At 40.8% G+C, this 16,901-nt stretch overlaps 1 protein-coding gene across 3 annotated transcripts in view; it reads right to left on the bottom strand.

Moving 5' to 3' along the window:
- The window catches only part of GULP1 (GULP PTB domain containing engulfment adaptor 1), a 132,628-nt gene that overhangs the window by 16,629 nt on the left and 99,098 nt on the right, over positions 1 to 16,901 (bottom strand). For 2 of the 3 annotated variants that reach the window (XM_034785254.1, XM_034785253.1), the window contains exon 9: positions 4,465 to 4,603. In XM_034785254.1, the coding sequence (XP_034641145.1) occupies positions 4,465 to 4,603 (139 nt within the window). Of the gene's footprint in view, positions 1 to 4,464; positions 4,604 to 7,920; positions 8,146 to 16,901 lie in introns of all 3 variants that reach the window. The other variant, XM_034785252.1, reaches the window with a different exon arrangement.

Raw genomic sequence — 16,901 nt, 5'->3', positions numbered from 1 at the left:
CCATGACTGAGAACAGTCCCTCAATGAGAGTTACCATTGTAATAATATAGTATTTCCCATCGTGATTATGTAGATTAGGATAGAGGTAACACAGATCCTTTTTGACTATCTATGACATGACAAAGCAGGTGATATTCAAATTTGTTGTAAGATAACTTAAGAAGTGAGAATTTCTCACCTGGCAATTCCTTTTTGCCACTATATAAATCCATTATATGCCTACACCTCGAATACCGCGTGCAGTTCTGGTCAGCCTATCTCAAAATGAATACTTAGAATTGGGAAAAAAGTACAGAGAAGAGGAACAAAAATGATTAGGGGTATGTAACAGCTTTCAGATGAGGAGAGAATTAAAAAGACTGGGACTGCTTAGCCTGGGGAAGAGACAACTGAGTGTAGATATCATCGAGGTCTATAAAATCATGAATGGTGTGAAGAAAAAGTGTTATTTACCCCTTAACATAACACAAAAAACAGGGGTCACCCAATGAAATTAAAAGGCTTCAGGTTTAAAACAAGCAAAAGGAAGTACTTCTTCACACAATGCATAATCTGTGGAACTCATTGCCAGCAGTGTTCTGAAGGCCAAAAGTATAACTGGGTTCTAAAAAAATTAGATAAATTCATGGAGGACAGGTCCATCAATGACTAGTAGCCAAGATGGTCAGGGCTGCGACCCTATGCTCTGGGTGTCCCTAACCTCTGTCCCCCAGCCAGAAGTGGGGACTGGATGATGGTGTGGATCACTTGATAAATTTCTCTGTTCTGTTCACTCCCTCAGAAGCATCTGGTACAGGTGTCTGTCAGAGACAGGATACTCTGACCCAGTATGGCTGTTTTTATAGATATATCAGAGACACACTATGATGATTATTTAAAGGATTCTATATTGTTTATTGGAATTTTCACAAAGGAAGTACCTGAACTCAGTTCTTCATGAGTAACTAAAAGAAGAACCGAATAACTGATTTTTCAACCCTTGTATTTGCAATGTTTATATATTGTGGAGGTGAACTTGAAAACTGAATTTAAAATTGAGTTCAACTGAGATTTCTGTACTCATTAATCCCACTAACCAGGCTGGTGACACCATTCTGCATTCAAACTAAATATTCTTTTTAGGCCTCACTCTTCCTGGTTTGCTGAAGATCTCTCATAATTTCTCAGTTTGTGACAATGCTGATACCACAAATCTCATTCTAGCAGTATTATGTTATCGGCTATACTACAGACAGAAAGATTCTGGATTACACCTCTACTCCAATATAACGTGACCTGATATAACACAAATTCAGATATAACACGGTAAAGTAGCGCTCCAACGGCGCGGGGCTGCGCGCTTTGGCAGATCAAAGCAAGTTCGATATAACGCGGTTTCACCTGTAACACGGTAAGATTTTTTGGCTCCCAAGGACAGCGTTATATTGGGGTAGAGGTGTATTTCACAAAGTGGAAAAAAAATCATTGGCTGGTGGAAGCACTCAGTAAACAATCTGGATTTAACTAGCTTTGCCATTCACCTTGAAGAACCCCATTTTGCATCCTGAGCATTCCCTTTCATAGAAAATGTCTAATTTTTTTGTTTGCTTTCCTAATTGAAATAAAAATAAATTTCAAAGCACTGAAATCCCCTGTGAAACAGAATTGTCATTCTCCACATAGCTCTCTCTCATCTACAATGGGGATGGGTAGAGCCAGCGATTGAGGCACCATGAGCCTGGAAGCCTGGGACGTTGAGGAGCTCAGCTGGCAGAAAACGAGTCAAGTTTTGAAAATTATCTGTTAGGCAGGGTTCTGCTGAAATCCTGTATAATTTCTGGGGGAGCAGCATCAAAACCTAACTGTCCCTGTGAAACATTAAATTTCAACAAATCAGTAAATTCTGAGAACAAAATGCCTTCTTGGGATTTTACTGACCAGCTCTAAAGGGAGCCATTCTTGGGTGGAATGGGGGTGTGGATGGGACATGCTATAACTTTCACCAGGAGCCAGCCTCATGAACAGAGGAGGCAGAAAGGTGGCTTAGAGCCTCCTTTGTATCCTTTCTTGAGCTATAAAATCCCAACTTGAATATAGATTAATCTATAACACAAGTTTATACAGATAAAAGACCCAAACTTGTCCTTTCTGTGCATCCCAAATTGCAATGAGATCAATGAGATTTTGAGAACATAAAGAATATTGCAAGAATATCCCTTATAACTGAAGCATACCAGGCAGCACAAAGAGAGTTCTAGACTATGTTTGAAAAGATTTCTACTGCCAGACTACACTAATATGATATGATGCTTAGGAACTGATTCTGCCAGTCTTTGGTGCTATCAAACTGTACCAGCTGTCCCACTGAAATCAGTGGAGTAAAGTACTACTCAGTGTGAACAAGGGTGGCAACATTAGGGCTATGAGCAATTGTAAAGACACTCATCAATACCTCAATCATTCAGTGTCTCTTTAAATTTCTGGTAGCCCAATGGTTTTAGAACACTGCAACAATTTGGCTACTAGTTTTGCCACATACATGGCCAGAGCATCTGTAGGAACTTATTGAAAATATGGATTAGGTATTTCCTTTACGGACATGTATTCCTTAAGCAGTTAATGAAATCATTAACACGTGCAACACCTGACTTCCATGTTAGGTGTTAATGACATCAACTGTTGCAGTAGTATCATCTCATGTTCAAAACTCATAAATCAGTCCCCCAAAATTGAGATTGACTTTAAAATCATGAAATTTTAAAACAAAATTAATGTTTGTTCTCATTATCTTCTTTCTGTTTTTCATTACAACCACAAGGGCTAGAAATATACTTTTAAAAAAATGAAAACTGAGATTATGTTATAACCAGAGGACTCAACAGATGGGGCTTTAAGAAAAACACCAAACATTATAAAGCTTTGTTGCACAATTGCAACATTGCTGTTCAAAAGAAATGCAAATACTTTCATCAACTATAAACAGCCTTTCAGTTGACCGGTAAATGTCAAATTTTCTTGCAGTGTTTTTCTGTTAGGTTAAAGAAATTAAAAGCAGGACTGATGTTAGTTTAGTTTACACCACTTTTCTACACTGAGTTAATGCATAGCTTAATTGGAGTCACTCCTAATTTACACCACTGTAACTGTGATCAGAATTAGGTACCATTTCTGGTACCTGGTACCGTTGGGCCTGATTCTACTTCCACTGAAATCAATGGGCTTTTGCCACTGACCTAGATGAGACCAAGAAATGGATCTTCATGTGTACACTAGGTGGAAGATGTGCAGTGACACATTCTGTAAAGTCTGCAGATCAAATTGAACCTTGATTTGAGCAGGCAAAACACTAATGACTTCAGTGGACTTGTAGTTGGGCTGAATTGGGTACTCTACTTTCTCTACATTCTGGAGTCAAATTCGGAGAGCTCAGCAACTCTCAGGATAGGGCTTCTCGACCGGGGTGGCCAACCTGTGCCGCAGAAGGAGCCAGAATTTACCAATGTGCATTGCCAAAGAGCCACAGTAACACGTCAGCAGCTCCGTCAGCCTCCTCCCCGCCCCTAGTGTCTCCCATCCGCCAGCAGCACCACCAATCAGCACCTAACCCTCCATCCCTGTGCCTCCTGCCCACTGTGATCAGCTGTTTTGTGGTGTGCAGGAAGGAGCAAGGGTGCAGCAGACTCAGGGGAAGGGGCGGGGGTCTTGGAGGAAGGGGTGGAGTGGGGACTGGGCCTGGGGCAGAGCCAGGGGTTGAGCAGTGAGCACCCTGTAGCCCACTGGAAAATTGGTGCCTATAGCTCCAGCCCCGGAGTTGGCGCCTATGCAAGGAGCCACATAGTAACCTCTGAAGAGCTGCATCTGGCTCCGGAGCCACAGGTTGGCCACCCCTGTTCTAGACCATGCCAGGCAATAAAATGTAATATTCCTCCATCATGGTGAAATGCTGGAAGCAGAACACACTACTTTCATACTGAGATTCTGAGCTTTTATCCTTGTTTCTCATGGATGACATGAAAAGTTACATGAACACTATTACCCCAATAAACTCTGAATATTCAGCTGTGAATCCAACTCTCCCTTCTATACCATCACCACTCTTCCCCCCGCCCCCTCCCCACCAAATGGAGGTGTACAAAAAATATTAATGTTGCGAGCAGCAATAAAGAAAATATAACTGGAAGTCAAAATACTTCCTGGGTTAACTTAAAAAAAACAACATACTATAAAAAGTAAGGAAGTTTTAATTCCCAACCGTCAAATTGTGAATATGATAGTTTAATCAATTCAATGAATTTATTCATTATTTAACTTGGCAGGAACTGCAAAGAATTTGGGTCAGAGGGTATAAAAATGAAATGGCATTATCAGACATGTGACTAACAAAAACAGTAAATGGCTTGTCACGAAAATGTCAGTAAACCATTTTAGATGCTTTATTAAAAAAACAATATATGAAAAAATTAGGTCAGTTGTTACAAAACTTACTGATCTCTGCAGATCTACTGGGTACTGGAGGAGGCTGTGTGCCATTGCGAGTAGGTGTTGATGACTGAGGGGATATGGGAGAAAAGGGAACCATATCAAAGATGTCAGTGGAGGGTGATTTAGGTGTCACACTGCCTGCCTACAATAAGGACAATAAATATTAGGGTAATATTTCACATGAAAAATCACAATACTGAACTTTTCAGCATGCAGATAAGAGCTACAGTATCAAAAATAACAGCATGCAAAAACCAGCTCCTGACACCAAGCAAATGGCATTCACAACAAAGAGTTTATGGGACATGCTAAAACCCGATTAGCATTGTAAATTTCACATTTTCAGTAAATCTGAGATAGCCAGAAATAAATGACAGTTAGACCTAAAAGAGCTGGAAAGAAATAACTCTAAATTAATAAGAATTTGAATAGAGGTATTATTCCCAAGACCCATTTAAGATAACGGGGCAACAGCAATAAGCTACACATTTGAATGTACAGAAATAGTGCCTGAAATTAAAAGATATAATTCCAATACTTTTTTCTTTACTAATTTCTCCTTATATAACGTGAGTATTTATTTGACAACCTATGAGAGCTGCTGTCCTCAATGCGTGGAATGTATTTTGTGATAAGCAATAACCTGGACATCTAACACACTGACAACATGTAATATTAAAATCCAAAATAAAAAAAATGTATCCTTGAATGGGGAGCAGAAAATATTTCATTATGAAAGCCCAGGACTTTTTAGCAGACTTCAACAAATACTGGATAAGCAAATAAGTTACCATGGTTCCAAAGTCACATTAAAATAAAAACATTAATCACAGCTCATACAGGAGTTCTACCATCGCTCCCAGGACATAGAATACAGCGCAATCAAGTCAATACAGAACAGACACTAAAAACAGCTTAAAATTCAGAATGACAACCCAAACTAAGGCAAAATATATACCACTGATATGGGACACACATATGCAAGTTCAGTTTTACTCACATTATAGAAAATAAGCTTCTGGAAACTAGAAATACTATAATGCCAGATGAAAAATGTCCTATTTCCTAATTAACTTGGCAAAATAATTCACAATTTGGTCAAAATGCTGACACGAAAGAGGTTGTAACCACAGGATTAAGACAGACTGATTTAGTCAGATTATCTCAATGCTACAACCTGTGTGATAAGCAGCCTTTACAGATGCTGGCTCATGGGCGTTCCACAGCCCTCTTGGGCCATGCAGCTGTAATAGGAATGTTGGAAAGGTATTTTCCTTTCTTTAGTAGTTTCTATGTAGCTCAAACTGTCCCTTCACAGGGATGCAGTCACAGACAGTTCCACTCCAGAGAAGAAGGGCAGAGCTGGAGATCAGAATGCGATTCCTTAGCAGCACATTCACTCTGTGCGGGATCAAATAAAACCTTCTACCCATATAACTAGGTTACTATTATTATTTTAACATAAAGTCCATATACAGGCCAGAACCAGCCTTCTCTGCTTCTTGAGACTACACAAATATTTCCCTCATCCACAGCATTCTTTCATTCAGCATCACTCCAGGAGGTGGTGGGGAAGAAGGGGAGATAGAGCAGAGACAGGCTCTGGATAAGAACTCACTGGAGGCAGAAATCTCATTTTCAGTACTTCTTCCTCTCTCACTGAGATGCTCCTCTACTCCCCAGTGGGCAAGGTTTTTTTAAAGTGTTGTTTTCTGCAAAAAGCTAACCTATTTCTTGAATATGTTGACTCTTGGACTTCTACAGACTGTATTGCTTGGAAAAATTATATCTATGTCTATATCTATAGATATAATCTGTATAATATATAAAGCTTGGGCTGGAGAGAGTCATAAAGTATTTATTTCCTGTATATTCATCTATATAGTCTTGATTCAATAACCTTTTGTGGTATTATTTTCTCAAAGCCACATAATTTCCAGCTCATGAATTTGGAATTTATATTTTATATACGTATTGTGGGATCTGGACATACTCAGTCCCTCTAAGAATTGGGCCATTTTTATTTATATGTATTGACATGCCTAATTTAAGGGTTCCACATATAAAAATTTTGGCTTGTTTTTTTACTTCATTCTATTTAAAATAAATAATTCTGATGCATGTTTGTGGTAAGATTAGAGTTCAACTTCTTTTTTAAAAAATGATTAAATTATATGGGACTTTTCACACACACACATACGCACACACTCTTGTTGACATCAAGAGGCGTTAGCACATGCACTTCAGAGACAGCCTATGGCCCAATGGTTCTTGAGAGAATATTGTTTATGTGCAATAGACCCTTGTTAATCTGCACACGGAACTCCCATTAATGTCATGGGAATTCTGTGTGTAATTTGCAGGCTGTGTAACACAAACAACAGTAATCAAAAAGTGGGCAGATCTCACACTCCTCATGCAAACAGAACTCCTACTGACGGGAGAGGCGGTTTGTCTGCATCAGGAGCATGATATCAGGCCCTGCATGTATTTATGAGCCATAAACTACCCTAGATTCACATGCAGATTTCCCACTGATGTTCATGGAAGATCTTTGTGTGAATTGTGGCCAGATTATAACTGAGAACTTAAGGTTATAAATAGCTCTGAAGAAACTAGATAGATTCGTAAACAATATTTAAGGTCAGTCTTAAATGAGTCTTTTTGATAAAAGCTTTTCATTCATATTTTGCTGTTTAATATTCCAATTTCTTGTCATATTCATTGGGTATTTTGATACCATTAATAAATTTGATCATTAGTGGTTAATTCAAAAAATAAATGTATACTATTAAAATCTGGATGAATATGAGAAGCATTTTTATTCAGTAAACACATGCAGAAAGCCATGATAATGTTTGCCAAATACAGCCAAATGTCATTTGCAAATGGAAAAAAGGTTGTGAGTATTGACAAATTGTTATGAGAAGGCAGTCAATATGCATGTTACAGATCATTTTAGAATAAAATAATTTGCAGCCTTCATTTTGCACAGAGTTCATATAAACTATAGTAAAACAAATATAATGGCTGATTGCTCTTCTGGCTAATCAATACTTTCTCACTTATCCAAGTTCTCTTTCTACTGAAAAAATTAAAGCCCTCCAAATCAGACTTTTGGGACACTGTCTTGAATAATGTAAATACCTATTATTAGTATAATTACTCTACCAAAATAGCAAACTAGTCCAATAAATATAGCACATACAGGTAAACCATTAGAATGTAAAGAAAAAGAAATGTTAAAAAGTTTGGAAAATAAGATATTATCTTAAGGATATGATGCAGGCACTATAGAACATCTCAAAAGTCTCCATATTTTAACAGTACCCAGTAAAAACCTACAATACATCTGATCTGTCCTTTAACCACTGTACAAAATGTATATTTTAATACAATCAACACACAACAGAGAACATAGGAAAATAGAAAAAAAAAGTTTTTGCACAACAGGATTACACGAGGTCTTGGGATGCTGTATTCACTGACTGGCTTTGGAAGACCACTTTTTGAAGGTGGTGGTGTTAATAGTCCAGATGATAGTCTGGAGTCAGGAGAGCTCATAGGAGTAAGTGTAATGGAAGAGATATCTAAACAAGGAGTTGAATCCTCATTATTACACCAGAAAAAGGTGGAGGGTCTTTGAAATATATGTTGATCATTATCAGACTTTATGTGCAGCAGCTGTAAAGGAATCACAGAAAGAGAAAATATTCTAAGGAATAGAAAGTGGTAACATAAGGGAAAGAAAAAATGCACATTTTATATTTTAAAAATTTGTTTGCAAATTGCTGTTCAACAGAACGCTAAAGAATTTTTTTGTAAATGAAAAAAGAACCTTAAAAACATACAATGAATACATTTTCAAATGTGGGCACAATGGGTTGCACCCACAAAAATCTGCATGCAACAACATATCTACAAAACCCCGTATTTGCACATGCAAAACAGTAGTTAGGCACATAATTAGGGAGGAAAGTTGTTGTGGTTAAAGTACAGGCCAGAATCTGGTTCACTGTTATGTTAATATACAGTTTCATTGATCATTTCTTTTTACCCCCAAAATAAAAAATAATTCATATAATAAAATCCTCATACAATAAAAAAAAGCCTGCTATGTAGGGAGTTTACAGGATTTCTTTTATTTTGAATAGGAAGATTATATTGACTCCTTTGGTTACTCAGCTATAGAATATGAAAACTGTACAGTTCCTGCACAGAATAGCTACTGCAGCCTTTAAGTAGCATCACTGGGACTGGTCCTCGTCTGCTCTGTGAGGTGGGGAGAGGATTCCTTCCCTCCCCGCGGCCGCCCCCCAAACACACAGTCAGCAGGGAATCATGTCTTTGATGTGGTGGGCGCTAAGATGTGTACTTATTCTTATCAACCAAAAGTCTGACAGTAAAACCTTACTTCCCCGATTTTATTTCCTTTTGTTTTTAACTTGTTACTACCTTTTGTTTCCTGTATCTATTTGAATTTTAAGATTTAAAAGAAGCTGTTTTAAAATTATCCTAGAAGGTGTTTTCATTTATAATTCTATAGGCTTGTCATTTCAAAAACAAAACACACAAGCATTATTGGAAAAGTAAGTGGAAAGGTTTTATTTGATTTTCCCTGCAACGTCCTGAGCTGAGGTCAAGGTTCTGTGTTGCTCATGAAAGAAATGATGGCATTACAAACAACTCAATCAGACCAGGGAGTTGACTCTATCCTCTGCTTTAAGTGTTTGTGATGTCATCATTCCCTCGGCCCCACCCCGACCCTCACTCCCATTATAGACACTGAGCCTTGAACACAGGTCCTGGAAAATGAGGGCAAAGTTCACAAATATTTGGTTTGGAAATGTGTCTAACCAGGCACTCTTTGGGGCCAAATCTTGATTCTTGCCCCAAACCCTGAGAAAAACATCTTTGCACAAGTGAAATATGAAGCTGCATATAAAAAAGAATCCTCCTTCAATCCTGCAAAAAGGGACTTATTTCTTGAACAGCCAGTACTCCTTGGCAAGGCCAAGAGGAGTGGGGACTGAAGATGGTGGATCTATGCTTTGAATACTTTGTCCATGTCACTTTCTGGTTTGACCACAATGACTCCAATCTGTGGGCCTGATAGAGAAGGTTGCAAAGTTCACCTTGCATGGCTTCTTCATACACTGACCCTGCTGTACAACTGAAATTTGGCATTATCATTGCTTTTTGAGTCTTGCATACCCATAGGTGGATCAAGACTTGGCCCTGAAATAATAAAGTCCTTAAACTGTTTTTTCATGGTTATTCAGGAAACATTTCACTTTCTTTTCAAGTGCCTTAATTTTTCTTGTTTTCTTTATGGTCAAAGCCATGTTAAGGACACAACTTGGCAACTTTAACAGCAAAGCGGTTTTTAAATTACAAGAGCACTAAATGTAAAATCTACACTGCAAGTGTATCCACTCAATGTTTGTAACTGAAAATAGCAAAAACTCGTTTTCTTATATTACAACGTGCAAAAACATATTTGCTTCCAGGCTGAAACTTTATGTTCCAAGCCATACAAAACCTAAATATTCAAATAAAATAAATAAATAAATAAATAAATAAATAGTCAGGAAAACAAGATTTACATCATTTTGGTAGAATTTTGAAGAACATCATCACTAGGCTATGTCTACTGGTGCACAGTTTTCCTACTGTTCAAAGATCGTAGAGTTTGTTAATGTTACATATTACCAGTTATTACATTTATATATTATGCGATACTAGATTTGAATAGACTTAAGCAAGCAAAATACTGTCTAAAATACAAAACAACCGAGAAGGATTATTCAATCATCAGAGTCACCATTTGGGTCCTACAAAGTAACCAAGCCAATCCCCCAAATGTATATTAAGTACAATGTACTACGTAATTTTATGTAAAGGAAGAGATTTTCTGTGTAACTTTGGATGTGTGGTACACCCTATACCCACCCCTTGCATTTGATTCTGGTCAACTCAGTACAGTAACTCCTCACTTAAAGTCGTTTCGTTGTTACGTTGCTGATCAATTAGGGAACATGCTCGTTTCAAGTTGTGCAATGCTCCCTTCCAATGTCGTTTGGCAGCCGCCTGCTTTGTCTACTGCTTTCAAGAAGAGCAGCCTGTTGCAACTAGCTGGTGGGGACTTGGAACTAGGATGGTCTGGCAGCCCCCCCATTAGCTTCCCGCTCCCCTAAGTTCCCTGTACAGCAGCTGCCTGCAGTTCAGCTGTCCCTCCCCCCACCGCCATGTGCTGCTCCTGCCCTCTACCTTGGAGCTGCTCCCCCGAGACTCCTGCTTGCCGTGGGGGGGGGGGGCTGCAGGAGGAAGAGGGGGGCTAATGTCAGGGTGTCCCCCTCCCCCCTGCCCCTGCACCCCACCTACCCCATCTTCCATAGAGCGGGGGGGGGGACACCAGGGCTCAGGACGGAGGGAGCTTGCAGCAGCTGCAGTCTCAGCAAGCTGATCTAATTAACAAGGCAGTGTACTTAAAGGGGAAATGTGCATATCTCTCTCTCACACATATGGTGTGTGTCTCTGTCTGGGTTGTCTCCCCTCCCTCCATTCCTGCTGCCTTGTGGAGTGAGAGAGTTAACCCTTGAGGGCTCAGCCAATTGCTAGTTCATCATTTAGCAGTAAGGGAAATATCCCACCCTCTGACTCCTCCACCTCAACCAAGCTTCACAATCATCATCACTGTGTACCAGTATTAAATCATTTGTTTAAAACTTATACTGTGTGTGCATATACTATATATAATATAATTTTTGTCTGGTGAAAAAAATTTCCCTGGAACCTAACACCCTCATTTACATTAATTCTTATGGGGAAATTGGATTCGCTTAACATTGTTTCGCTTAAAATCGCATTTTTCAGGAACATAACTACAACGTTAAGTGAGGAGTTACTGTATAGCAGTATAGCTGTGCTCTATGCCAAATAAAAATCCTGAGTGATTAGACAGGAATCAACTTATGGATTTCATTTTGTTTTGTGAGTAATTTGTAATTGTACACCTGCACTGCGATTTGAACTTCCATTTTGTGTGTTACCCTACATTATGTCCAGTGTTAAGAGCATAAACTGATGTGCTGTATAACACGGCTATTTTTCGTGTTCTGGAGACCTAACACAGGAAGAGTCACCCAGAGGCTTCCAAGGATTACTGTCTTGCTCATGATTAAGGCTTCCGTGACTTTCCATGACCTCTGTGACTTCTGCAGCTGCTGGTGCTGGCTCAGGGGATGCCTGAGCCGGGCAGCCCCAGGGCCACCTGCAGCAGTTTGGGAGTGGAGTCAGGGCGAGGAACAGGGGGTTGGGGGCATGATTACCTCGGGGTGAGAGGCTCCCCAGATCCCATGGCCCTGCAACTCCTAGACAGTGGAGGGGACACAGGGGGGGGGAGGGGGTGATCCACGCCGCCCACTGCCCGTGCCTGCAGGCTGCCGCACATCTCCCATGGGCTGCGGTTCCCGGCCAATGGGAGCTGCAGCAGCCGGCGCTTGTGGTTGGAGCACTGCGCTGAACCCCCTGACCCCCTCTGCTGCCTAAGAGCTGCAGGGATGCAGAGCTGAGCCCCGCCAACCCTCCCTGCCCCCCACAGCAAAAGCAGGGTTCCTGGCCACATGCCACATCCCAGCCACCCCCAACAACAGTGGGGGTCCCGGGCTGCGCTGCCCACCTCCTCCCCACCTTCATCACCCTCCTAGTAAAATAGTTTTTCCTAATATTCAACCTAGACCTCCCCACACTGCAACTTGAGACCATTGCTCCTTGTTCTGTCATCTGCCACCACTGAGAACCGCTGAGCTCCATCCTCTTTGGAACCCCCCTTCAGGTAGTTGAAGGCTGCTATCAAATCCCCCTTCACTCTTCTCTTCTGCAGACTAAATAAGCCCAGGTCTCTCAGCCTCTCCTTATAAGTCATGTGCTCCATCCCCCTAATCGCTGGACTCTCTCCAATTTGTCCACACCCTTTCTGTAGTGGGCCCCCCGAAACTGGATGCAATACTCCAGATGTGGCTTCCCCAGTGCGAAATAGGGGGGAATAATCATTTCCCTCAATCTGTTGGCAATGCTCCTATTTAGGCAGCCCAATATGCCATTAGCCTTCTTGGCAACAAGGGCACACTGTTGACTCATATCCAGCTTTTTGTCCACTCTAATCCCCAGTTCCTTTTCTGCAGAACTGCCGCTTAGACAGTCGGTCCCCAGCCGGTAGCAGTGCATGGGATTCTTCCGTCCTAAGTGCAGGACTCTGCACTTGTCCTTGTTGAACCTCATCAGATTTCTTTTGGCCCAATCTTCCAATTTGTCTAGGTCACTCTGGACCCTATTCCTACCCATCAGTGTATCTACTCTCCTTGCAGCTTAGTGTCATCCACAAACTTGCTGAGGATACAATCCATCCCATCATCAAGAACATTAATGAAGATGTTGAACAAAACTGGCCCCGGATAGACCCCTGGGGCACTCCGCTTGATACCGGCTTCAAACTAGACATCGAGCTGTTGATCACTACCCGTTGAGCCCGACAATCTAGCCAACTTTCTATCCACTTATAGTCCATTCATCCAATACTTGCTTTTTTAACACAATAAGTAAGAGGGGGTTACCAATGTTCCACAGGATACTTCCCTTTCTGTTTGTCTCTGGGGTGGGTCTTCCCTTCCCTCAGGGAGGGCCCCTTTGGGCAGCTGTGTCAGTGCCTTAGGCTTCCCTCTGCTCTGCGCTGCTGGAGCTGTGGGCTGCAAATCTGCTCACCTCCAGCTCTGCCACTCAAATGAGCTAATTCCTTGTCTTTTAATTTCTCCAGCAGATGGAGCATTTGCTGCAGTTGTGGCGGGGCTGGCTGAGCCCAAAATAATCCCTTAACCCCATGATGCCCAGTGTGGGGTTTGTACAGCCCATCACAAGGTGCTACAGATCACTTTTAAAAAAGAGAGGTGCCCAAAACATCCATGGACACTGTCTTCTCTCTTCTGCTCATTTTGAAACTCTTAGCCAGGGCCAGTGCTGTAACAGGTGTGCATTTACAGGGGCAGATTTAAGGGTTAGAGCAAGGTCAGCCAACATGCAGCATGAGACCCAAAGGTCACATCACCTTAGGCTTTTTAAAGAAAGAAAGTTAAAAGAAAAACATGAAACAAAAATCACAAGCCTAAACAAAAATGGAATCTCACCCAAATTGTATTGGCTCGCATGCTGCCAATTACTGAAATCTATCACCATGGCAACACTTTTTCTTGGCAAATTGTTCAATAATGATGTCGAGCTTCATCCTTGCTGTCGTGTCTTCCTCAATTGCAAGGAAAGCAAGGTCACTGAGCCGTGTCCATTTTCCACTTCTGGTAAAACATCATCGAGAGAATTTGACACTATGAAATTCAAGTAGCTCTGGATTGCAAGTGACAAACTGAACACCTCTGTGTCTTCTGTAAAATAATACAGCCTGAAAGACACAATCTCCTGAATCAAGTCTGAAGAAAATTATGAGTATTTTCCCAAGAATTTAAGAACTTCTTCCGTTGACTTTTCTAAAGTTATATTTTGAAGTCGCTTGGGATGGAGGAAACCAAACAGCGTAGCTACCTCTTGAAATCCTTCACATTGAGATTTTAATTCCCTGTTTTGTCTAAAACCTCAAAATATCTCCTTCAATGGTTATCCTTTGCTTCAAAGCCAGATTGTGTGCAAATTCATCATGTGCGGCGTTCATGTCTCGTCCTGTGGCTTGGATAGTTTCCATTTTCAAAACCCATTGATTCACACCTGTTCTGAGATTCTTTTACAATTTCCTTGTACTTTTCTTCAGATCAGTTTGCTGAGCTCATTCACTGTGCTCTCAAATGTCCTGGCACAGATTAATTTTCTTTGACTGAAGGATTCCGGAGGCTGGAGCCATGATTACCGAGATCCTATGCCACCATAACAGATTGAGGTAGAACATCCAGGACATGAAAGACAAGTTGTTTTTTACTCTCGATGTGTGTCCTCACTGCTCCTGCATTCAGCAACAGTTTCAACTTATAGGCATTCAATTGTATTCTGAAAATTTACTGTCATTGCCTCATTGGCTTTCATTTGAGCTGCCCATCTAGTATTGCAGATTGTCTTTAAATGTAAAGATCTCCTTCATTCTTCAGAAGCCTGTTCAATTTCATGTGCTGCATCTAGCCTGCCAACTTCTTCAGGGGTCTGAAGCGCATCATCAGGTTCCTCTTCCCTTTGCAAAACTTTACTGTTTCAAGCAAAAGTATGAAAGTAATGATTATTTTGGACTTAATCATTAGTTTTCCCTATTGATGGTTAGAGTCTGCAAAATATTGATATATTTCCTGCAAAGTTCAGAAGAAAACCTTCAGATCTGGACTGGCCTTATATTCAGCAGCATGCACCAAAAGTAGGTTCATTTGATGTACTGAGCAATCAATGTATGATGCATACACTTTGTCTCCTCTGCCTGACAGATATTCTCTCATTTTTTTGCTTACAATCCTCCACAAACTCTGGCCATAACACTGGCCCCACCATATCCCTGTCCAGACATATTTGGGGTCTAATCCATACTTGCAGAATACAATATTAGATAAATGGTCACACAAGGAGGCAGCATCTGCCTTAGGCCAGGTCTACACTACCCCCCTAATTCGAACTAAGGTACGCAACTTCAGCTACGTGAATAACGTAGCTGAAGTTCGAAGTACCTTAGTTCGAATTAGTTCGAACTTACCTTGGTCCACACGCGGCAGGCAGGCTCCCCCGTCGACTCCGCGGTACTCCTCTCGGCGAGCTGGAGTACCGCAGTCGACGGCGAGCACTTCCGGGTTCGACTTATCGCGTCCAGACTAGACGCGATAAGTCGAACCCAGAAGTTCGATTTCCAGCTGTCGAACTAGCGGGTAAGTGTAGCCAAGGCCTTACTTGCTGCACAAGGTTACAAGGCTTACAAAATGCTCTTTAATACCTACTTTTCCTTCAAAATGATCAATATTAACAAACAGAAGAAAATAGTCATCAGATCAACATGGCTAATATTCGCAGCTAACAGCTTATCTTTTTTGCACCTCCTGGCTTCTGATGCTAAAAGACTTAAGTTCATCAGTAATTGTCTTGTTTAAGTATTTGATTTCCCTTAGTGTCACTGATATGTTGGGCAAAAGTGATAGTGTGCCTTGCAAGTAGCGTAATGATGCTCAACTAAATACCACCATTGTTGCTCTCAAGCACTTCGTTGTAGCCATGAAGGGGAGACCTAAACTAGGTAAAGTTTTGAAAGCATCAAACAATATTTTTAGTACTTCTTGCCATTTCCTATTATGTTCAGATGCTTGTTTATCAAGACATGCATTGATACTATGATCCTTCGTGAACTGCAGAGCTGCCACATGTGACTACACATGTTGTTTGCTTCTGCCATGAACAGACATTGACTTTAGAGTCTTCTTTCAATCACTGTAAACCATGCCGATTTTCGAACATCTGTATCCTTGAACAACCAACAAATGTGACAGTATGCATAATCTGAAAGAGATGAGTATACTAGCCACTTGACATGCAAATCTTCAACATGGTGCATTTCTCATTCTGTAAAATGAAGATGAAAAATGGTGGCCTATATGACAAAAAGGAAACTGTCCATATGGCATATCATTCTCAGTGGACTGGTAAAGACAATCTATACAATCTCTGCGCAACAGCTCAGATGATAAAACAATCTTGAAAGTGACTTATTAGATGGGAATGTCAAACCTATTTCAGCAGGAAGTCTGTTTTGTCCTGCCTCACTGTTGACCTGCTTGTCTACAGTGTCTTTGGGCTTTTGGGTTTTCTATCATCTTTGGGATCTTTGGCTTTGTAGCTCACCTGCAGGTCTTCAGCTGTGCTTGTTTCAAGCAAAGTTTCTCTGGAAATAGCATCAGCTACTACTACAGGTGCAACTTCAATGGTGCTTCACAAATTGTTTCCTGATTTAAACTTTGACGACAGATTCATGCTTGTTGAACTGAGATGCAGTTCTTGACTTTATATTTCAGATTGCAGGAGTTGATCATGAAGTTTACAAAATGATAGTGCCTGCTGCTCAGCATCTTTGGAAACAGTTTATAACAAATCTCCTCTTCTTTTCATTTGCTGAAACCAAACGTTTATTTGTATTTATGGTTGTCATTGTCAGGTATCTTCCACTATGAGAATAACTACGTTGGAAATATAGGCCTAAATAAAGTGTATTTTTGTGCTGCTTAATTTGTCCTACAGTTGTGAATTCCCTTCAAAAATGTTGACTTTCTGTGCAGAATCTAGCAGAGAGAGAGAGAGAGACAGAACTAAAGTGGGGATGGTTGGGGAGAGTCCTGAACAGGCCTTTATTTACACTAAACAAAGGTAAGGTCAGGCCAGGAATCAGCAGACACCTGTGATGCAGTGAGATCCAAAGGCGC

Source organism: Trachemys scripta, chromosome 11, assembly GCF_013100865.1.
Source record: "Trachemys scripta elegans isolate TJP31775 chromosome 11, CAS_Tse_1.0, whole genome shotgun sequence".
In the NCBI taxonomy this organism is placed as follows: domain Eukaryota; kingdom Metazoa; phylum Chordata; order Testudines; family Emydidae; genus Trachemys; species Trachemys scripta.
Note: the sequence above shows the minus strand (reverse complement) of the source record. Positions and strands in the feature narration are given on the sequence as shown.